At 45.2% G+C, this 24,186-nt stretch overlaps 2 protein-coding genes across 4 annotated transcripts in view; both read right to left on the reverse strand.

Annotated features, from left to right (window-relative positions):
• Positions 1-440: 440 nt before the first annotated feature.
• coch (coagulation factor C homolog, cochlin (Limulus polyphemus)) lies at positions 441-19,154 on the reverse strand. Of its 3 annotated transcripts, XM_076748339.1 has the most exons (16): positions 19,130-19,154; positions 13,234-13,288; positions 11,450-11,491; positions 10,893-10,937; positions 8,545-8,701; positions 7,384-7,517; positions 6,854-6,922; positions 6,139-6,195; positions 5,586-5,733; positions 5,132-5,235; positions 3,309-3,535; positions 3,108-3,222; positions 2,615-2,758; positions 2,383-2,539; positions 2,099-2,193; positions 441-1,998 (listed from the first exon to the last, which is right to left on the reverse strand). In XM_076748339.1, exons 3-16 carry the CDS (start codon positions 11,481-11,483, stop codon positions 1,826-1,828), a joined length of 1,659 nt encoding a protein of 552 aa, XP_076604454.1. In that variant the 5' UTR covers positions 11,484-11,491; positions 13,234-13,288; positions 19,130-19,154; the 3' UTR covers positions 441-1,825. The 3 variants fall into 3 exon arrangements, with proteins under 3 accessions (XP_076604454.1, XP_076604452.1, XP_076604453.1); XM_076748337.1 differs by lacking the exons at positions 13,234-13,288; positions 19,130-19,154 and adding an exon at positions 13,039-13,128; XM_076748338.1 differs by lacking the exons at positions 13,234-13,288; positions 19,130-19,154 and adding an exon at positions 13,035-13,120.
• Positions 19,155-22,677: 3,523 nt separating this feature from the next.
• scfd1 (sec1 family domain containing 1) overlaps positions 22,678-24,186 on the reverse strand; it is a 22,582-nt gene continuing 21,073 nt past the window's right edge. Inside the window, exons 23-25 of the mRNA XM_076749284.1 lie at positions 23,485-23,550; positions 23,153-23,221; positions 22,678-22,880 (exon numbers count right to left, since the gene is read on the reverse strand). Of these exons, the coding sequence (XP_076605399.1) occupies positions 22,857-22,880; positions 23,153-23,221; positions 23,485-23,550 (159 nt within the window). The 3' untranslated portion in view covers positions 22,678-22,856. The remainder of the gene's footprint in view (positions 22,881-23,152; positions 23,222-23,484; positions 23,551-24,186) is intronic.

Below are 24,186 nucleotides of genomic sequence, written 5' to 3' on the forward strand. Positions count from 1 at the left end.
GGATGCGGAGACGATCCGCCATGTTGGTCCAAACAACGTCAGAGCAGACAACCAATCAGCAAACAGCATCATCAGTCGCATTTGTAACAGCAGAACAAGCAGCCAGGGGACAAAAAATAGATAAATTCACCTGTTGGATTTGAACCCGTCAGTCAAACTTTAAACGAAGTCACGTGATGAACTGATGCGTTTCAGTGTCATATGATGACGTGTCTCCAACTGTCTCCACGTGTTTGTCTTTGCGTCGACGTCTTTATTTACGTCACAGCAGTGATTTTAGTCTGTTTGATGCATTCACGTGTCTTTTGTATTTTTCAGCGTTGACACTGAACACAAAGTGACACTTTATCTTCTAACTGCATGTTTTCTTGTAATCTGCAGTTTGGACACCAGGTGGCGCCACGTGCCTGTCTGAGTTTCAGCAACATGAGCAGTTTGGACAAGGTGTAAAAATACCTGTTTATTGAGACACAAGTGAAGCAGGTAATAAATACAGAAAAAGGACAGAATTATCATTTAACATCCAAATTGCATAAAAGGCTTCATTTACAGAGACAAAGAAAATCAGAATTTTGAAAAATGTTTTATATCTGTCAAAGTCCGACATCAGGACGACGAACGGGATCAAACCTCCACCAACGAAGAAGCACACATTCATTTCACCAGCTCATTTCAGCCCCAACCCAGAAATCATCAGCCGCTGCTTTCAGTTCATTTCAATCAACTAGAAGAAACAGAAAAACACTTTTACAGGCCAAACTCAGTGTGACCTGTCATGTGACCTGGAGGAGAAAATCTAACTCATAATAATAAACTGTTCTCTCTGATGAACAGAACGATAAACATTAAACGATGGTTCTCGTTTTGTTTGACCGACGTGGACGCTGCAGCGATGACGCGTCCACATCGTCACTGTTTGATCTTATTGTCCTGAGATCCACTCTGACATGAAAGATGTTAACTTGTGAGAGATTTGGCACTTTTTTTTTTTTATATTCGCGTCTCAACAGTCGTTAATTTCAAGCTGCACGTTGACGTGAACCAGAATCATTAGAATAAAAGACAGTCTTTGATTCAACGGTTACATTTTTAAGAGATGATTCGCAAATTCTGGAACAGATTATTTTGAAAAGACTCCAAAAGAAAAATAATAAAGATTAACATAAAAAATAGATCTTTTTTTTTTTTGCTTTAATCTGCAGTTTAATTTCAGTTAGCATCTAGAATTAGCTTCCTTAAAGCTAATGCCTCTGCTTCAGTGAGGTTAGCGGGCTAACATGTTAGCGTTAGCTACGTTTTGACGAGTTATTTACAATAGTCATTTTTAGGTTTTCACTGCTTTGTGTTGTACTTCAGGGCAATCTGATTACTTTCTACAGGCTGCAGAATCAAACACCGACGGCGGATTGTTGTGAACGATTTTGGTCTCTGCTGTTTGATGATTGGTTGTTTGGTGATTTCCCAGCGTCGCCTTCATTAAATAGAAGCAATGCTTTTTGGTTTACGTGTGGCTTTCTATGTTGTGTTCTTATATACATGTGTATGCGTCAGTATTAGTTGGTATATGTGTACAGTTTATATACAGTGTGTCCTTGTACTTCTGTCCAGGTGATTCTGTCCCATGTGAGGACATTTTGTCTGGTTGTCTCTTAAAATGGCAGCGTGAGGACTCGGTTTTAGATGAAGGACTTTCAGTAAGGGACCTCACGAGTATAGATGTACAAAAGTGTCCTTATGTTTCTGTGGGGACGTTTTATTGAGTCCTCACACCTTCAGGTTACGGTTCAGGTCGTGGTCACGGGATCAGAAGCACAAGCGCGTCGTCTTAGTTTTTCTCCGTGAAGTCTCGGCAGATTCCTCGGACCAGCGGCGGGACGAACTCGGCGAGGCCGGTGAACTCTCTGGTGAAGAAGGTGTGGCTGTCCTTCGGCTCTGATGACATCGCTCTGAGGTCCTCCAGGGGTGCCCAGGCCACGCCCACCGCGTACATGGTGATGCCTTGTGATTGGTGGACGGGACAAAAAGGACATGTGAGAGACGCAGACTTTAAAAGAACTGAATGCAAACTGCTGTTTTTCCTCTGGTTGAGGACACACACCTTGAGTCTGTGCAGCCATCGCCGGACCTCTGACGTCGTCATACGATTGGCCGTCTGTCACCACAATCAGGAAGTTGCGGCCAGGTCCTGTCCGCCTGGGGGACAAAGAGACAGATAGATCAGTCTGGAGATGAAAAACAGGAACCACTGCTTTAAATAACGTCTCTGTTCTTGTTCACTTCTTCTTCTGCCTGCAGCCAAACCAACGGTGTCTTTGAATTATTAACACCTGCTTGGTTGTTTTTCAAATGGAAGCAGAACACAACACTCAGGTGTGATGTTACCTGAACAGGTTCTGGGTGGCATAGCTGATGGCGCCTCCGGTGGCCGTCCCTCCGCTCATGTAGGGGATGCTCCTCAGAGCGTTGATGGTGTCGTCTTTGGTGGAGTAGTCATGCAGGCCGAACTCCAGCCTCTGATCGTAGGTGAACTGCACCGCACCTGGACATCAACGCACAGCCAATCAACCAATCAGCTCGTCAATTGATCCAATCATGTCCACCCAGAGACTCTTACCGATGCGAGATCCCAGGTCTGAGATGTCAAAGCTTCGGGCGATTCCTGCCAGGAAGTCCAGGACCAGCTTGAAGTTTCCGTCTCCAACGCTGGACGAACCATCGATCAGGAAGCCGATGTTCACCGAGTTGTAGCAGGTTTTACCTTAAACACACACACGCACACACACTTTACAAATCTTTACCACCATGACTTAAACATGAACGTGAACTCTGACGGGTCCATATTGAAACTGCTTTCAGTCTCATTTAATGGAAAAGTTTGACAGTTTGTGGAAATCCTTCTCTTCTGGTTCTCGCTGTGTTGGATGATGTAAAGTAAACATCAGTCGGCTGCATTGGAGCTTTTGAAGGTTTATGGGAAAATATTTAAACCTGGACTTTAAACAGACCTGAATTCTTCCTTCACAGCTTGCTGCCAGTCGTAATGCTAAGCTAAGCTAAGCTAGCTGTCTAGCTTCACTCTGATTGGACGGGTTGTGGCGGCGTCTTACTGCACAGCAGGCTGTCCAGCGAGCAGAGTCTCTGAGTGAGAGGTTTGACGTGTTTGGTGGTGCTGAACCAGCTGGGGATCGTGTAGCTGAAGAAACCGTTGTCTTTACACACCGCCTGCACAAAGACGAGGAGATGGTCTGTTGGAAACGGGTCAATATGAATGTTCACGAGATGAATGAAAGTGGGAAGGAAGCGCAGACCTTCTTCACGTACTCCCTGTCTCGCACCATGGCGAACTCCTCGGGCACTGGTTTGGCCACGGACACCAGGAAGACGTTGATGCCGGACTCTCTGGCCAACGTGGCCGCCTGCTCCAGGTCGTCGGACGGCCAGCCGTCAATCAGCACCACCATCACCCGGGGGTGACCCCGCCTGCCCCCATTCTCCTGGGTGAAGAAGGTCTCCGTCGTGTGCATGATGGCTTTACCTGCACGAGACCAAAACCAAGAAAGAAGCAGTTCAAGAGACGTTTAACTGGAACTGGAACATCAAGGCAAGGCAAGGCAAGGCAAATTTATTTGTATAGCACAATTCATACACCAGGCAATTCAAAGTGCTTTACAGAAGCATAAAAATACATTAAAATCATACATTTCAAAGAAAGAAAGAAAGAAAGAAAGAAAGAAAGAGATTAGAAGAGAATAGAAAAATAAAAATAAAATACAATTAAAGGAAGCCAGTAAAAGACAATAATTTAGTGTTTAAGACAATAATCTAGCATTTAAAATGATTACTTTAAGTAAAAGCTGTAGCGAATAATAATGTTTTCAACTCTGATTTAAATGAGCTGACTGTTGGTGCAGACCTCAGGTGTGCAGGGAGAGTGTTCCACAGGTGAGGAGCATAATAACTGAAAGCTGCTTCACTTTGTTTGGTTCTCATTCTGGGAACACACAATAGACCTGTCCCTGATGACCTGAGAGGTCTGGATACTTCATATGGAGTTAATAAATCTACAATATATTTCGGTCCTAGACCATTTAATGCTTTGTAGACCAACAGTAAGATTTTAAAGTCTATTCTTTGACTCACAGGAAGCCAATGTAGTGATCTGAGGACTGGTGTAATATGGTCCATTTTTCTGGTGTTTGTAAGGACTCGTGCAGCAGCATTTGGAATCAGCTGTAGTTGCCTAATTGATTTTTTGTTTAGGCCAGTAAAGACTCCATTGCAATAGTCCAACCTACTGAAAATAAATGCATGAACCAGTTTTTCCATGTCTTCTTTGGACAGACATCCCTTAATTCTGGTTATATTTTTCAGGTGGTACTAGGCTGATTTGGTAATGAGCTTTAACTGGCTGTTAAAATTCAGGTCAGAATCAATAATTACACCAAGATTTCTGGCTTTATCTGTTGTTGTCAGTGACATGGAATTAAGGTGAGCACTGATCTTTGACCTTTCATTTTTGGGGCCAAATACAATCACTTCTGTCTTATCTGCATTAAGCTGAAGAAAATTCTGGCACATCCACTCATTGATTTGATGAATACAGTCACTCAGTGAAAGTAAGGGACTGTAGTCATGTGATGACACAGAAATATAAAGTTGTGTATCATCTGCATAAGTATGATAAGAAATATTATGTTGCTCCATGATCTGAGCTAGGGGCAACATGTAGATATTGAAAAGAAGTGGTCCGAGAATGGACGGACCACAGAGCAACAAACGGCCTTTCTCACCATTCAACTACGTTTCCCACGAGGCTTTGCAGCACCCCTGTGGCCTCATGGGAAATGTAGTTGATGAATGGAGAGAAACTCTTCTTGATTAAAGTGGTCAGCAGGTCTTCTCTCGTGGACGTGGACTCATGAAATGCTTGACGTCTTTTTTCTGTCTTTATTTCTCACATTTTTCTGCATCAAACTGTTAAATTTAGCCGAGTGTGTGACAAAGTTTGTTGCTCTACATTTGTGGGGACTCGCCGTCCTTATGAGGACAAAGTCCCCAAATGTAACTGATTACATTTTATGGTGAAGACTTGGGTCAGGGTGAGTCTGCAGGAAGTGCAGAGTAACGTTACCTGTGTTGGTGTCTCCTCCCAGGTGAGCCAGCTCCTTGATAGCAAACAGCAGGTCTTTGGGCTGAGTGTAGTTGGTCAACAAAAACTCCGTCCTGGGAGAGCCACTGCACACGCACGCATACGCACGCGCGCACACACACACACACACAGATACTAGTAAAGTAGGCCTTCTTGTACCTTTGAGTAAAAGTACTTCCTTCATGTATTCAAAATGCATCCACACAAAGTAAATCATTAAATTTAGGATGAAGACTGAGGTTAATGTTAGTCTCCAGGAAATGAATGTAAGTCAATGCAATGTCCCCACAAGTGCTGAAACGTGTGTGTACGTGTGTGTACGTGTGTGTGTGTGTGTGTGTGTGTGTGTGAGTGTGTGTGTGTGTGTGTGTGTGTGTGTGTGTGTGTGTGTGTGTGTGTGTGTGTGTGTGTGTGTCAGTCAGTCAGTCAGTCCCACCTGGCCTGGATCAGGCCTACATGTGGTCCGGTTTGTCCGACTCTCAACATGGCCGCCAGCTTGCCGACAAAGCTCTTCTGCAGGTTGAACCGTCGCTGCCCGATGTTGTTGCTGCTGTCGATCACCACGGCGATGTCCATCTGACAGTCTGCGCGCACACACACGCACACACACACATTAGCACATGATGAAGAGGAGCAGCTTTCCAGAACAATCAGAGATGATGTCAGTTTCCCTTCCGGGTGTCGTTCACTCTGCCGATCTCTGATTGGCTACAGCCTTCATCCCTGCAGGATCTGAGGCGAGCAGGCGGTCTCATCATGAAGGACCTGCCGCTGCGCCTCACGTTACAGTGTGTGTTAATGCAGATTCATTTCTTCATTTTAACTGTGCAGCTCTTTTCACATATTTTACCTGCTTTCACTGTAAATTTCCATCGTATTTTCATCGTAATAATTTTAACTTCCTTGTGTGAAAAGCTTCTCGCCAACGAACCAGTTTTTGATTCACAAAGTCCTGATTTCATTTGAACATAAAATCCAGCACTCGGTACCTTTATTCCCGCCTGTCAGAGCTTTCTTCACTGACGGCTTCTTCGCTGGTTTCTTTGCTGTAACAAACATACACAGAGGTCAGCAGGAAACAGGTCGTCACGGCGGCAAATCCTCTGAATGCAGCAGGTGTTCAGGTAACGGCAGAGTCTCAGAGTCAGTGAACGTTTCCACAGCTCTTATCATTCTACTGTTGTTTCTACTGTTTTCAATCATTTCTACTGTTTTCAATTGTTGTTAAAGTAACAAAACTTCCGGCAGATGTTTCACATCCAGTGTCCACAGACAGAAGGTTTATCACTCTGAGGCTTTTAATCTGAAGCATCTTTGCAGGAAGTGGTGACTTTCACTGACGGTAACTTTACCACATTTGAAAAAATGGTCAAATGTGAGTGAGAACAGTTCTTCTGTTAACCAGAGGAAGAGTTTTCACAGAGCGGACAGTTGACAGGTGAAGGTGACAGGTGAACATGGAGAACACGATCAGGAAACAGGAAGAAACACAAAACAGGAAACAGGAAGGAAACACAAAACAGGAAACCTCAGAAATAAATCCGTCTCTAATCATCAGATCATTAAATAAAGACCAGATGAAGTAAACAAAGTCTCATTTTAAGCACAAGTTAAAAGTATTTACAACTTGAGTTTGAAGTACAGATATCAGCAGTTAGAGTACTACACTGTAGTACCAGTAGTACAATAATGTGTATCGTTTACCTGGTTGTTCGGCTGCAGACACCAGAGCTGCAGTGCTGCTGGTCAACTCCAACGGGACATTAACGGGCTCTGCACACACGCACACGCACACACACACACGCACACACACACACACACACAGTGTGAGGAGGAGGAGTGTGTGTGATGCAGTTTCAAGCTGTAATGGTCGAGTCTATCTGTCCACCAGGGGGCAGAAGAGCCCCAGACGTGATGGACATGAGCAAACGTCGTCAGTCGTGTTCAGGATGAGGAGGATGAAGATCTGCATCAGCACACGGTGACAGAGGAGATTTAAAGGTCACACGGCGACGAGAGGAAGTGAACACAACACTGCAGTGAGCGTGAGCGGCCTCTAGGAGGCAGTCAAACACCGAGCGCACAGTCAGAATCGCAGGAAGAGGACTGAAGCAGGAAAAGTGAACAAGCGGACTTTGAGTTGCTGTTTGTTGGTTCTGATGAAAAGAATAAAAACGTTAATCAAAACGAGTCACAGAAGAATAAACCGACCAATAGAAAGTGGCTCCACCTACTGGTGAGGCTGAAGGAGGCGCTCCAGCGGGACAGGGCCAGTGAGTGGATGCCGTGGGCGTAGGAGCTGACGTAGTTGTGTTGTCCCTGCAGCTTGTGAACCCGGACGGGGCCCCCGGCCGGACCCAGCAGGCCCCTGCAGAGCAGAGACCGTTCAAAACAGAAAACTTTATTAACTGTGGACAGACAGACAATCATTTACTGTGATTCTGATTCATTTTTATTTTCGCAACTTCATTTTTTTATGTGCTGATAACATTTTACTTTCCAACACCTAAAAACTGATTCCAGACCTGTGAAGGTCCGCTCACACCCACATTTCATCTGTTAAACGTCTTCAGTGATTAACTGAGCAACGAACGACGTTTTTAATGTTTTTATGTTTGTAAGACGACAAAGGTTCTGAGATCAGGAGCCGAGCTGTGAAAGGTGACAGAGGATGAATGATCCTTTAAGGCTTCGTGGTCAAGAATCTACGAAGAGCAGAAAAAAAAAATCCATTTTCCTCATGAATGAAAGAACGAAGTGGAGTTTGTGTCGTTTTGTTTGATCTCAGCGTCTCTTTATCGACTTCTCATAAAAACCTTCTCACAACAGGAAGTTCAATAAGGCTGAAAATGAGAATCAGACTTCAGAGAAACACAAACAGACGAGTGGAAGATGAGAAGCGAAGGAACGAAGGAGGCGTCCTGAGGGAGCAGCTCCTCGGCCTCTCCTCTCGGGGCCCCGCGGCCCTCTGCGGGGGGAGCAGCAGGTCATTCAGGGTTGAGAGCTTAATCCCTCATCGCTGCACATTCCTGGTGGTGTTGGTGTTTTGTTGAGGTTCAGCTCACAGCAGGACTCACGCTGCTCATTATTATGTCACATCTGCAGCTGCTGCAGCAGAGTTTGATCCACGTGTCTGGAAATCTACACCCGACGCAGCCGAGAGACTCTGACTCCAACCAAACCTGCTGCACACCTCCATCGCTTCAGCCAACCTGTCTGACGGAGCTGACTTCAGCCGATCAGCGTCAGGTCTGCTGTCACGTGATGTTGGGGCAGTCAGCTCTCAATGCTGATACACAGAGAGGAAGGTGGAGGAAGGTGGAGGACGTTTGACTTTAACAGAACAAGAGACGGAGAAGAGACGAAAGACCAAAGACAGACAGCGGGTGTCTCACCTGTGGACAGCAGCTCCACAGATGTTGGACACAGAGGCGTAGACTCCCGTCCCGAACACAGAGACCCTCCACTGGGTGCAGTCTGGAGGACACAGCACCACCACCCTGTCCTCCGTCAGGTCGGCTCCGCGGGTCGCACAGGTCACCGGCTGCGGCACTGCTCAATGACATCAACCATGAAGTTTGACGTGGAGTCACATGGTCCTCTGGACTCTCACCACTGCGTCACTTTGAGACGAGTAGTTCAGGTACAGTGGGTGCTTTGAGCGTTTGACAGGACAGTCCTTTATTCATCTGCAGCTCAGCGTGCAACTCGTACCCGTGACGCTGCTTCTTAATGTTTGATGACCAACGTGAGCACGACATGAACGTTAGCATGTTAGCATTGACTTTAGCATTAAGCTCACTGCACTGCTGTGTCAGATTAAAGCCTCACAGAGCCGACGTCTCACACAAGAATCACTATGTTTTTACTACATAGTACTTCCACTTTACTCATGGCTGTTGAAACATTACAAAAAGATGAATTTTAAATCTTTAGCTCAAACACTGCACGTCTGCTATCGAGGAGGAGCGTCAGTGTTTTTGAACACAAAAAGCTACTAAAATAAAAGAAACTGAAGAAGAAAAACACATAAAAGTACTGTCATGGTAATATTTTCAGACGGTTTCAGTGCTGTTGATTTGTATGTGATATAGTGATACACAGAAAAACCTTTAAAAAGGATAAACATGACTCAAACTGGGACTTTACTGGGAGAAATGAACTGGATTTACGTCCGAGGATAAAAAGGTTGATTGTTTCATGACAGTATTCACGAGTGATTCACTGAAATACAGTCAGAATAACAAATGTGCTCTTTGAAAGGACGGCCTCGAGATAAAAGGAGCTTTTCATCTATTAGAGAGAAAAGACCAGCGCTTCGTCTGAATTTCAGACATTTTTACGATTCAGGTTCAACGTAAACACGGAAAGAAGTTCGGAGGGTCAACAAGAAGTCAAACAGGGAGCTTTAAAGTTCCTCTCTGATGTGTTTTTAATGGAGCTCAGCGGCTCAGAGGAAGACGATCTATCAGCTGTGACCCACACAGAGCGGTTAGCGGTTAGCGGTTAGCATTCAGAGTTAGTTTGAGTGACTGGAGGATAATCAGAGTATTAATGAGAATATCCTTTAAACCTTTTTGGCCTCAGACGAAACTGTTCCTGCTTGTGACCTGATGTTCATCATGTGGTTTCATGTTCAGTCCGTTCACAGTTACTCTTCAGATGACAGAAACTGATTTATGAATTACTGAAATAAAATGAGATGACCACAGTGTGACATCGAGCTTCGAGCATCACGATCGCTCTGCTTCCTCACGTTCTGGTGTGACTGAAGAATAACCTGCCCAGTGCTGTAATGAACACCGCCGCCTGAAGGGGGCGCTAACAGAGCTTCAGACTGTTTTGTTTCTTTGGTTTCAAGTTTTAATTTTGTCTTTGAGATCGTTTTTGTCTCTGTCCTGGTCTGTCCTCATGTCCCGGACACATGAGCTGTACTGTCCTTATGAGGACGCTCTTTCTTTGTTTTTCACGTCACCTGAACGCCTCACCTGAATGCCGCACCTGAAGGCCTCACCTGGACCATCACATCTGACCCCGAGCTCAACCACAGACTCACTTGGAACCTTCACCACAAAACTAAGTCCTGATCCTCACAGAGACCTTTTGCTTTAATTCACAAAAACATTGAACAGGTGAGAAGAAGAACAAACAAACAAACAAACAAACAAACAAACAAGCACATTTTCTTTGTTCACTGCTGTTTTTAAACTGTTTAGTAAACCAGGAGACATTTCACAACGTCTCCAAATGTCTCTGTTTAAATCCTCCTCCATGTTCTCAAGTGGTCAAGTTAGCTTCAGCAGCTAACGGCTAACAGATCTACAGCATGTTACAGACAGACAGACAGACAGACAGACAGACAGACAGACAGGCAGACAAACACAGACAGGCAGACAGAGAGACAGACAGACAGACAGACAGAGAGACAGACAGACAGACAGAGAGACAGACAGGCAGGCAGACAGGCAGACAGACAGACAGGCAGGCAGACAGACAGACAGACAGACAGACAGGCAGGCAGGCAGACAGACAGACAGACAGACAGGCAGACAGGCAGGCAGACAGACAGAGAGACAGACAGACAGGCAGACAGGCAGGCAGACAGAGAGACAGACAGACAGACAGACAGACAGGCAGACAGACAGGCAGGCAGACAGACAGACAGGCAGACAGACAGACAGAGAGACAGACAGACAGACAGACAGACAGACAGACAGACAGACAGGTAACGTTCAGGACTCACCACTGGACTCTGAGCCAAACGTGGAGGAGACGACGAATAAAAGGCCTTCAGAGAAACAGAGATCAGATTGACAAAGACGTCCTCGAGCAGTTTGAGGACCGCAGCACACGACTGACACACAAACACGGCAACATTTAACACGACCGTCTTCATCAGTCCACCTACAACAGGTGCACAATGGTCCTCAGATAACAGGTGAACAGGACTTCAATAATCAGCCCGTTTACTGTGATCACAGCAGAGACAAAGAGCTCAGGTACAGCCCATCATGTCTCCACCTCTATGAGACACAGAGACGTCTTCTGTTCCCCAGAGCAGCAAAGACACTCAGTCTTTAAATGTCCTCCAGTTGGTCCACAGACACAGACCACAGGGACGATTCAGTGTGTCGGCAACAGGTGTGCTGCTGCAAAGGTTTGGACGGTGTGTTTGTACATTTTTATGGTATTTTAAAGACAAGAATTCTGCACAGACACCGTAAGACAGACAGAAAGACAAAGTGAGCAGACGTGGACAAACTGTAACACAGGTGATCAGAGCAGAATACAGCAGCGTACCTGTGAGAGGCAGCAGGACGGACAGGTGAGACATTTCAGCACCTGAAAGACAAAGTGACCTCAGATTATTAGAAAACAGTCAGTAAAAAAAGTTCACACGTGATCGTCAACACTTCTGTCTGACTGTGACATCCAGTCAGCAAACCAGTCAGTAAACAATAAACACACGTGAACTGTACGCATGATCCAGAAATAACCAGTCAGCACAGCAGGCAGCTAATGGGTAAACCAGTTAGTAGCTGGTTAACCAGTTTAGCCAAACAGCACAGAATGAGCTTCAGTCAACAGTTTTTACACGAGACGCATGAACACTGAGAACGAAGTGGTTAAAAAAGCAGTAGAGCAGCTGCTGACTCAGCAAAACACTCACATACTGTCCAAACCAGTCAGCAAACCAGTCAGTAAAGAGTTAAAGAACATCAAACAATGTGCAGGTTAACAGTGAACTCAGTAAAGCTGTCAGCCATAAGCCGTTAAGACTGTTGAGCAGTCAGTAAACAAGTTCAGTCAGCAAGGACAGAATTCACTCGTAAACTGGTGTAAAACAGCCAGTAAACCAGTTAACAACCATAAACAAAGAGTCAAACAACATGGAAACTGATATCAGTCACCAAGCCAACATGTATGAGCCCGGATCAACAGCCAGTAAGTACGACACTGAAACAGTCAGTTAGGTAAACAAGAACTAATCAAGCAGCCAGTTAACACACACGAGACGTGAAGACAAAGAGTCTCCAGCAAGGCAGAAAACCAGTCACACAGTTAATTCAGTCAGCCATGAACTAACTGACTGTTCAGTCAACCAGTTAACAGTCAGTCAGTAAAACAGCATGTAAAACAGTCAACCAATCACTGGTCACCCAGTTAGTGAACAAGTTACAGTTTAACCAGTTGACGAGGATAATGCACAATACGAGAAGACACTGTGCAAAACCAGTCAGCAAACCAGTCACCCAGTCAGCACACCACTCAAACAAAACAGCTGCGACACCAGTCAACAGACCACCTAGTAAAGACTGGGTAGACTGGTTGAGTCAACAGCCATCATTCCACTAAACCAGTCAGTCAACAGACAAAATCAATCAGCAAACAGTAAGTAAACCAGTCTACCAGCCAATGGTCAGTCAGTCAGTCAGTCAGTGGATAAACCAGTCAGCAAACCAGTCACTGGTTAAAAAGGTCAGGCAACCTGCAAAGAACGAGCTGACAGTCAACCAACCAGCCGTAAACCAGTCAGTCAATAAATGAGCCAGTCAGTAAACCAATCACAAAACCAGTCAACCAGTTTCTGCCCAGTTAGGAAACAGTCCAGCCAGCTGTTCAGTGAACGCCATGTAAGCAGTTAACACATCATTGGTCAGTCAGTAAACTAATCAGCCACTTCAAACCACACAGTCAGTAAGGAAAACAGTCATCAAGTCAACCCTGATCTTTAGCTCGTGGCCTGTCAGGCAGCAAGTCACCGTGTTGGGATTTAAATCAGCTGATCGATCAGTCATCAAACCCAAGAGTCAAAAAAAACCCAAAACAGTCATTCAGTCCAACAGTAAAGATCTGTGTGCCAAACAAGCCATGAACGTCTTACTGACTGTTTGTCCAGCAGACGTCTGAGGAAAACTGTGGAGTTTTTATTCCCTGGAAGCAGCAGGCGGTAAGCTGCTGATGCTGAGCTGCTGGTGATCGCCCAGCGAGACGGAGGCAGCCCTTTAAATAAGCCCTCTCTCTCTCTCTCTCTCTCTCTCTCTCACACACACACACACACACACACACACGCACACACACACCTTACAGTTGTGATATCATCAGAGGAAGTGGGAGGGGCTTCACTGAGAGGTCGACCTGAGGGAAAGAGACAGAGACAGAGGGACAGACAGAGGGACAGACAGAGGAACAGAGTTAAATCATGAAAGTTTCCCCTGGTCGTTGGATGGTGCGTCGGTGATTTCTTGGTCCAGACAAACTGTGGTGAAACCAGTAGGGACTCCAGGATGGTACTGGTCTGGACTGAAAACGGTTCTGCACATAAGATTCTGACGTGAGTCCATCTGAGCTGCTAAAGATCACTTCCAAGTGGACTCCATCGATACTCAGGACCCGATCGGAAATGTCCAGTTTCTTAACCAGAAGGTTCAAATTGGTCGTGTTGCTGAGACTCAAGTTCAAGTCTGCAAGACTTCAGTGAGTTTGAGGTCAAGTTCAAGTCAACTACATTCACTTCCATCACTAATCAGACTGATATGATCAATTTTAACTGTTGCTAGTGATTCAAGTTCAAGTCATGAAGATAAAGGTCTGAGTCAGCAGTTTCACAATTTAAGAGTTCAAGCGGTTTTTTAAGCTCAAGTTAGCTCACAGTGGTCTGAGGCTGAGTCCCCCTTCCAAGTCCTTCATATTTAGTCCTTTAAATGTTGAATTCTGTTTAAAAAACACTAAAGGTCTGAGCAGTCAGTTCGAGCTTTGGAGGTTATGCTGCTCAGTGTTTTAGTAACGGCTCACATAAACTCTTAAAAACTGGACCACCTTCTGTTGAACTGGATTACTGACCGATAACCTTGAGGTGAACGTGAGAGCAGGACTGAATAAATATTACGTAGTGAAATATTTGAGCTGTGTTGGTGGAAAAAAGTGAATTTTTCTCGAAGCTTTTTCTATTGGTTGAAGGATTTCTGATTGTGTTGAAGTGTCTCGACTCGAGTCCACTCTGATAAAGTCAGGATTTCATCTCCACTTTTAGGCAGATGATGTGGTTTTGTTCTTGAGTCGGGACGTGAGATCCACAGCAGATCAGACTTTAACTGGACTATAGTAACCAAGAAGCAGCCGAGTCTGAAGACTCTCAGCTGATCTACTTTCCAACCCTCTGCTCATGAGCTTCAGCAGTGACAGAAACAGTGAGGTCGCAGATATCAGCCAATGAAATTAGTTCGTTCGGTGGTGTGTCGGGACTTACCCATAGGTCCAATTTAAACTGTGAGACCTGACATAGATTTCATTATCTCACCATGACCACGAAGGCCAGTGGAGACCGTCTCTGTCCACTGACCATGACCACGTCTGATTGGACCACACCTGACCCTCACCCCGAACCTCACCCTCACCCTGAAGGGGGCAGGAGCACGACTTAAGGCTCAAATGAGTTTTCTTTTGCGGGTGTCTGCTTTCAGCCCCGCTGGGATCACACCGCACAATAGTGTAATCACTTAATCTGGCACAGTGAGCAGATTAAGTGATTATAGGCATAAATTCTTGCTGTGATTTGGCCAACAGATGGCCGACTCCATGTTGTTCGTCAGCCAGTCGTAGCTCACCGTCTTACAGAAGTGATCAGAGGCACCTGTGACCTGACAGCACCAACATCACTTCTTCCTCTTCGCTCTCTGTCCATGTTCACGGTTGTGCAGGAGAATAATTCCTCTTTTTATATTGAATTTTTCCTGTCTATATTTTTTGCTACTTTTTGTTGCTGTTTAAACAATTCTTGTATCCTTTTTCTGTCTGTATGTTTGCTACTGCAGCAAAACAATTTCCCAGATTGGGATCAATAAAGAAGCTGTCTAATGTTCTGTGCTCTTATTGGTCGACATCAACGAACACTTCACAGAAGTGGTAACACTCTGCAGAGAAGGAGCAAAGACTCGTCAGTTGTCTTTCAATATAACACAAAAGATAAAACTGTCACACGAAAAGGTTCATTTTCACTGAGGAGGAACGTTTCAGTGCTGCTGCTCCTCTTTGAAAGGCGTCAGCTGCAGAAGTTCAACCATCCAAGTTCATTTCAGTTGAACTTTGGCTACAAAACCCAACAAAACACAGCAGCACAGGAGCTGCTGGAGAGAACGCAGGGCAATATCTACTCCAACCTCGACATCAACCACAAAAACACCAACACTCAGAGATCTCTCCTCGTTTAGGATACAAATGTCTGCATGAGCTCAGCTTCTCAGTCCAAAATGTGTTTCCCACACACTCAGTATCTACTCCTCCCAGAGAGTGAGAGCGACAGCTAGCTAACATTAGCAACAGTCCAGCTTCAAATGAGGCTCGGTGTCTCGTTTTACAGGCTGACAGAACACCACCGAACTCGTCCAACTGAACAAACAAACAGTAACTTCACTGACATGAAAACCAGGGTTCAGTTTAGCAGCTAGAGGTTAGCTTCCCTCACTCGTTTAGTCCCAGCCAATCAGAGACCTGCTGGGTTCAGTTCTCATGGCTGACAAGTTAATGCAGACGACTGACAGTTGACTAACCGACAGACAGAAGGAGAACAGACGAGAAAAAACTGAAAAACAGTTGAATTCAGCTGTCGTCTGAACAGTAGACAGCCAATCAAAAATTTCGGATAGTGGGGTGGTACTGGGGGGGCAATCAGATTTTCTGGGTGGCCCATGTCACCCCCCCAGACGAGGCCCTGCACCAAACAAACACAAAAACCCCTCAGTGTTTTTGTCAGACAGAAATTTGATCTTAAACGAGTTTTTGTCACGTGTTATCGATGCACTGGCCTCGTTCTGTCACCTCTGGAGCTCTGGTTATTGTCGAGGGCCGGGCGGAGCTCAGGGTCAGCTCGGTAATGTTACCGCTCAGAGAGGAGCGTACCTGTACACAGGTACACAGGTAGAGCAGACGCCAATGGTCAGGAATTCAACTTGGCCAGCTCCCAGCATGCGGCTGGTAAAATGAGAAGGGCGAAGAAAAAGTCTGAGGGAGGAATGTAGCTGGAGCGAAGGAGAACACCTTCAGAAGGCTTTCATGAGACTGAACATGGAGGCAGAGACAAAGGTCAACCGCGTGGTGGTCGACTTTGGTTTAGAGTAGAATATCGAAATAACTGTTGGATGGATTGTTATGGAATCAGGTTCAGACGCTCGTGTTCCTCTCAGGACGCTTGGTCATACATTTGATGATCCTTTAAAAAAAAAACTGATGGCGTTCAGCCTCAGAAGTGCTAATTATCAAAGGCTAACATGCTAATAGACTGCAGGCAGATACAGACAGACAAAAGATTTTGTCAACACAAGAGCTTCATTAAACTTTACAGTCCAGGTCAATGTGTGTCCTACGAGTACTGAGTACTCAGGTACTCGTGCACAGTTCTGAGTACTCAGGTACTCACGTACAGTACTGAGTACTCAGGTACTCATGTAGTAAAGACTTCTGAGTACTCACGGAATGATAAGATGTTGACGGGCGTCTCGACTGCTGTGATCTCATCACAGATGGTCTTTAGTTGTAATTGTGAGCAAGTTAGCATGGTAATATTAGCATTTAGCTGTTAAGTACAGCCCCACAGAGCCGCTAACGTAACCGTAGATTACATCAATGATGCCTTTTCAGCAGTGAAGAGGAGCTTCAAACAGCTTTGACTGAGAAAGTCTCCACCATTTTTTTAGTCCAAATTCAGCAGTTGATTTACAACCTTAAACTGAATTTTGTGTAAAATTCACACTGGTATGGCTAAAACTTTGGCTGTAGATCTCATCTACAGGGTCTCTGCCTGCAGTAACTCCAGATCTGTCCGGTCTATCTTCAGCTCACACACTGTTGCTCTGCGGCACAGAAGGTTAAACTGGGCTGTTAATAATCTTAACTTGATTGAAAGAAGCTAATGGATCTGCTGTGTATATTTTCATGGACTGACATGTTGTTATTACCTTTATATAACTTCTCCTGGGCTTTCTAATTGAAATCCAGAGCAGATGTTTTGTTTCTTTGCAAATCTTTTATCAGATGGGCGTCCTGTGTGTTTAGGGCAAGAATGTGATCTGTGTTTGGATGCTGGTCTCCCACAGAGCTGCTGCCCAGCAGGAAGCTCAACCCAAAATCTGTTCCCTCAGTGTGGTTCACATCTGAACACTACAGAGCTACACTGGAGGGTCAGTCCAGTCCAGTCCTGATGTACATGACTGTTGTCAGAGCCTCTTATTTAATATTTACTATTATACAGTTTTAAGTTCTCCTGACTGCAGACTCCAGGCCATGAGGGGGCACTGGTGAATGAAACAGGAACACAGGGAACATGCTGCATGATGGGCCATGGCTGCGAACTGTGATGATGAGTTTATATGAAATGTGGTGTTCTCCCTGAATGGACTGTCAGAGATACAAGATTTTACAGTCAGGACGTTATTACGATGGCGAGCGGAGAGAATTCAAAGTGTCAGTGAAGGCGACGCCTGCTGTGCGACACCAGCCACACATGAAGTCACTGAAACTCTGGGACGGCAGAGGAAAAGAGACAAAAACGAGGAAGGTTGTCACCGAGCTCAAGGAGCTAACGTTAGCTTGATTAGCTAGCTACAGCTAATAAAACCTGCCATTGACAGCTGTCGTTTCAGTAAAACTGATGTTTGCTGGCTTGAAATGATGAGCTGTTTTTGTTTATTTCTATGTGAAGGATGCACTGTTTCAGAGAATTACTAAAACTGCTGCTTTTATCATTGTAACTAAACTTGTGCAGAGACAGGATGATTGACAGGTGTAGCAACAGCTCACAAGGGGGCGGGGTTTAGCAAACAGTCCAACAAGTCTGAGCAGGTTCGTTAAAATCTGACTTGAAACGTGTACGAGGGAAAATGTGCTCAAGGGCACAGCGTCCATGCTTGGTCAGTACAAGTCTCCTTGGTTTGACTCTCTGTCATCACGTCTCATGAACGCGTCCTCGTCCACGTCCAATTCTCAGAGCCTGGATGGTCAGAGTGTCCTTGAACGCATCAACAAAACAAGAGTTCTTAGAACGGTCAGCTGCGTCTCCACGAGACGATAATGCAGCTTTGTCAACAGAAGAATAGACTAAATGTTGTGACGGATTATCTCTCAGGCCAGTTTTCAGGAGGAACATTGAACCCATTGGCTGCCTGAGAGGAAGGAAAACAAGCCGACGGCTGAATCACAAAACGTCCCCAGCAGTTTCTCAGAGTGAGAGGTCGGAACACCTGTATCATCTTCCACCTGGATTAGTGTAAATGCTCCAAATAACTTTGGCCTGGTTTAAAACGCTGCTCCCTCATCACCCGAGACGCCGCTTTCAGGTGGAGCTCGAGGAAAAAGCCACAGACACCTGATCTATGTGTGTCACAGAGTCCTCGCAGGACAATCAGGTCTTTGTTGAAGCACCTGAAGACCGGACACCATGTTATCTCTGTCCTGCTGAAACCTTGTATGTACAGCTTCAGCACTGAGCCTCATGACACAGAGACATCAGATCAGACACATCAAGTGTTCACATGGTTCAATAATACCTGAGATGGTCACCTGAGGTCACCGCAGGAGCAGGATGGGAGCCAATCAGACCTCTCAAAGAGGGGGCGGGGCTACGAGGCTGACCGCTGACCCAGGACTTGTGCTTCTGTTGTCAGCGGGATGATTTCTAATCACGTTAATGCTGCAGCTGGTGTGAAATCACTTTTCAGACGAGGTTCAGAGATTGAGGTTTTTCAGGAGCAAAATATTAAAGAATCAATCAAAATCAATTTTAAAGGGTTTTTAGCTCGAAACCATTTAAGATTAAACATGACAGACAGTCCATTCATTCATCTAATAATCAGAATGATCAATACTTAATAAAGGTCACCTCCTTCATGATCTTTGTGTTTTCATCACAGTTGGTTCTTTCATAAAAACTCAGTTTGTTTACTGTCGACCAGCAGCAGACGTTCAGATTTATGTGTCCATACTCACCATCGAATGAGGCCATGAAAATATTGAGTATTGTGCTCGCGACAGGAAACGTCTGGTCTGTGTCTCCAGAGTCAAACTGAACGATTATGGTTTAATAACCTGGATGAAGAACTGACCACACTTTATTAAAGTCAGCCTCAGTGTTAAGGTTCAGCTGCAGGTCACGATCATCACTTCCTGATAAACATGTTTGTCTTCTGGACTTTCTGTATTTGTAAAACTTTAACTATCATTCGCGATGTTTCCATTAACTGTTTCCACACTTTTAGGCCAAATTTCCAAAGTTTCGTGTGGGTCAGCAGATTCTTCCATCAACAACTTTCAGAGCTCCGACATCTGGAGACCAAAGACGTCCTGAGACATAGACGTGAAGTTTAGGACCAAAGTCTCACAATGTGCTTTGACCCACAACTACAAACTGACTTTAAAGCAAACTAGAAACCAATCAGGAGCCTCCACAGCCGAGCATTAGCCTGTTTCAAAATGCAGTTCTCCGACGCTGCCTCAAGAAAACTTTAAGTTGAAGTGGAGAAAGAAAGAAATTCCTCTGGTTGTCTCCATAAATGTTGAATCTTTCCCTGAGGATTTCTGCCTCCCGGTGAAGAAGAGGAAGAAGAAGCAGAAGACGAAGAAGCAGAAGAAGAAAAAGAAAAAGAAGAAGAAGCAGCAAAAGAAGAATTGTTCTTTATTCCGTCCACTCTTTGCTCTTTGGGCTGTAGTGACCATGGTCTCCTCCAGGAGGCGCTGCTGTGGCTGAGAAGACCTTTTATCTCTTTTTTACATAACACTATTATTCTTCCAGTTAATCAAATGTGAACACTGGTCGTATTAGCACAGTATTAACGAGTTTTTGATATTTTCCTCCGGCTGATTTGCAGGTTTAACGGGCTGGAATAAAACCATCACAGTCAGCGAGTGTTTCTGGACGCTTCCTCTCATCCAGCAGATAAAACCTGGACGCCCACGTCGAGCTGCAGGCTGCTGACAGTCACGAGGAGGACTTGGATAACCTGGAATAATGTGTGTGTGTGTGTGTGTGTGTGTGTGTGCGCGCGCGCTCTGTACACATGCAGGTGTGTGTGTAGAGTATCACAGCGTATGAGCGCTTGTCTGTGTGTAAGCATCGCATCGTGTTAAAAGAACAATGAGAAGATGGAGGGCGCTTTCATCACATCCTGTGGTTAGCGTAGCTTAGCACAAAGACTGGAAGTGGGGGGAAACTGCTAGCCTAGCTCCACTGAAGGTGAAACACCTTCCAGCGTGGCCTCTTTCTGGGAACTCGTGGGTCTCCGGCTGGCGTCACACTCTCGTACATGTGCTTTCGTCTCGCTTCAGTCATCTCAGTTTGGTGAAAACAGCTGAGAGGTCACAACATCCTGCGTTGTTTGGTGTACGATGAGCGTCACGAAGACGTCAAAATCAAAACCCTCAACTGTTTATTCTCTTAAAATTGAAAATGGAAAATATGCTTTTTCTCCTCTTACTCCTCCTTCGCTCCTCCTCAATCTGTTTTCTCCCTTTCGTCCTCCTCCTCTTCCCACATTGCTCCATTGTCCTCATCTCTCACCTTCATCCCTTCTTCCGTTCCTTCCTCCTCTTCATCACCTCCTTGCTGTCCTTCTCTACTTTTTTCTCCTCCTCCTCCTCCTCCTCCTCCTCCTCTTTTACACCTTCACCCACCTCCTTTTCTCCCTCCTGTTCTTCTTCTTCCTCCTCATTATTTCAGCTCCCAGGTCACAAAGTCAACATAACAGAGTCGACATCCCTGACACTGAGCTGGGATTAACTCTGTGTGTGTGTGAGTGTCTGTGTGTACATGTGTCCTTGTTTTTCTATATTTGTGGGGTCCCAAAACTTGAAACCCACTCACGATGTGGGGTCCAATGACCTTACGGAGACTTGCTGTCCTTATGGGGACGAAAGAAAAGTCCCCATAATTTAATTAACTGTAAGTTAGACTTGGGTTATGGCTGGTACGTAGTGGTTTGTGTAAGTCTACAGGAAATGAAATGTAAGTGTAAGTGTGTGTGTGTGTGTGTGCGTGCGTGCGTGCGTGCGTGCGTGGGCGGGTGGTCTCTGCACTAGAATAATAGCAACAGAAGCACGCGGGGTCTCACACTGAGCTGAACTGTGGAGCAGAAAGTCCTGAAATGTTTCAAAACTGAACGTGAATCGTCTCACTTCCTTCAGAGAATAAATCAAATTTTCAAGTGTTTTTGTGTCTATTTGGAAGAATGGAACATAAATGATTGTTGTTCAAGATGTTCCTGTGTTTTGATTGGGTGTCGTTCAGCCAACAGTGTGATATCAGCGTCTCTTCGTGGGAAAGCTGAACTGAACTCATTCAGTCAGGAGGGAAAGTTCAGCCTCGTCGTTCGCTTCAATCAGTAATTTAGACAAACAGTTACTTTGTTTTCTAAAATCAGTAACGACATACATCCAGTTCGGGTTTAATCAGTTAGACGACAGGCTGCGGCTGACTGGAGGTTCAACATTAGCTTGATTTCAGAATCGTAGCTCTGACTCAATGTTTGTGTGAACGCTCGTGATCACAGCGACTCCGACACGACGCGAACACCATCTCGCTGGGGTTAACGTCGCTCAGTCTGTGCGACACCAAATGACACCAGTCTTTGTTGATGAACACAAATCTGAGACTCTGACATCACCGCTAACACCTGAAGTGATGTCACAGATGACAGGTGTTAATGACTCACGCAGCGAAGATGACGCAGAACCACATTTTTGTTATTCAAAAAAATTCAAAAATCAGCTTTTTATCAGCTGTCGATGTTTGAAGTTCAACCACTGAAACTTTTTCATTTCCTGGACTAGTTACAACACACACACACACACACACACACACACACACACACACACTCTCAGATTAAAATGCCATGATGACATAATCCTCAGATTGATCTCTTTGTTTTTGGTGCTGTGGTGTTGGAGGAACATGGCAGCAGCGGCAGAGCTGTACCACACTGTGCCAGGCTGCCTTTAAAGTGATGGATGAAGTGTGTGTGTGTGTGTGTGTGTGTGTGTGTGTGTGCGCGTGCAGTACCACAGTTGTCCTCCTCCTCCTCTGAGTTGAGAAACTTTCCAGTCTGAAGGCAAAAACCAGTTAAAGGGAGTTCAATGGGGCGACAGATGAACCTGCAGGTTAAATATCTGATGTGGATTGAAAGCAGTTCAACAACAACAACAACAACAACAACTACTACTACTACTACTACTACTACTACTACAACAACAACTTATATTACTGAGAATAAAAAAACAGATCCAATAATAAAAATAAACCAGTGTGCAACAATTAATCCAATTGTTTTTAAAAGGAGAAGTTTTGAGAAGTGATTTGATTGATCTTCAGGCAGAGTTCAGATCTGAGGAGTCCCGACTGTTGACCCACAACCAGGACTGAGGAGGCCCACCAGAGTCCTACCTGGTGGTCAGCAATTAAGGAGGTGGGAGTTAAACTGTAAACTGACCAATGACGAGGCTGAACCTTCATCACCGTGAGCAAAAAATAAGGAGTGAAGCTGCTGTGAGAGTCGGGACTGCTGAGCTTTATTAGTGCTGAGAGGAAGAGACGGAAATACAGTGAAGACAGGAAATATTTAGTCCATTTACAGAGCAGAAATTAATATAAAACAACTGGAATCGGGGGGGGGGGCAGAGAGAAAGAGAGAGAGAGACAGAGGTTCACATCTTGTTGGTGTCCACATCACTTCTGGCCGAGTTGGGCGAGCTGTGGAGAGGACAGTAGAAGAAGAAGTATTCAGCTCCTTTACTTAGGTCAAAGTACTAATACACATTGTGAAAATACTCCACTACAGGTAAAAGTCCTGCATTCAGAACCTCAAAAGTAAAAGTATGTGAGTACTATCAGTCCTTAAAGTAAACTCCTGGTGTGTCAGTCAAGTGTTCCTGCTGTGTTAAAGCAACGCATCACATTCTAGAAGATCATCACGTGTTGTGATCCTGTCAGGCGTCCGGCAGGCGGACAGGTGTGGAGCTCACCTGTTTGATGAACTGAGCTGCGTTGAAGAGTTCACTGCAGCCGTAAACGACTTTCTTCCCCTGTTTGAACTGAAAACACAGACGTGATTTCATCGTGTTTCCCGCTGCAGGACGGATTTCACTGATCTGTAACCTTTCAGCTCATCTCACGTCAAATTAGACGATTCATCAACATCCAAAAAAAGACATTCATCAGACGAACGTCACTTCACACACAAGTGCTTCTACTGGCTGTCAAATAACGCATTCATGCCATGAACGCCAGCAGAAAACTGAGTTGATCACAGTATCTCGCAGCAGTAACAGTCGCAGTAGCAGCAGTATTTCGGTACCTTGGCGTAGTCCACCAGGTTCTGGTACTCGATGTAGTTTCCTCCTCCGACCACGAACACGATGGCCTGAAACAAACAGATCGACGGGATGAACCAGAACAAACTCAGTCCAGATGAGAAGAAAAACCTCTCATTCATTCCACGTGACGGACGCAGTACTTGTACTTCTTGTACCTGAACTTCTTTTGTTTGTGATGTGACTGCATTCATTAACCAACAGGTACGAAATCCTGATCAACCAATCAGTGCAGCGCTGATCGGCTCTCTGGCCTGTTTGCTCAGTTAAAGGCAGCGGATCAATCGATCAGCTGATGAACTCATCAGATATATTATTATTTTTATGCAGTGAGACGGTCAGTGAATGTTGAACCTGAATATTTAATGGAACTGGTTGCAGAGCTCCCTGAAAAACCACAGGAACAGTAAGTATAACATCATATGATCTATGTCTGCGTGTACTGAAGTCTTTCAGGCTTGACTGGAAACACGGCGTCACTCTGATTGAAAGGGGGCGAGCTGACAGCAGCGAATCATTCAGGGCGTTATTTATTTATTCATGTTCACGTGTGTCTCTTCATTTGGTCCTCTGATGGACAGAATGCAGAAAAACCTGACTGGTCTGAACCTGTGTGTCTTTTCTCGGAGGAACAGCTGAACGTTGGGTCTCTGCAGGGAGTCAAACCAGGACCAGTGATCACACCC

Source organism: Chaetodon auriga, chromosome 14, assembly GCF_051107435.1.
Source record: "Chaetodon auriga isolate fChaAug3 chromosome 14, fChaAug3.hap1, whole genome shotgun sequence".
Lineage (NCBI taxonomy): Eukaryota > Metazoa > Chordata > Actinopteri > Chaetodontiformes > Chaetodontidae > Chaetodon > Chaetodon auriga.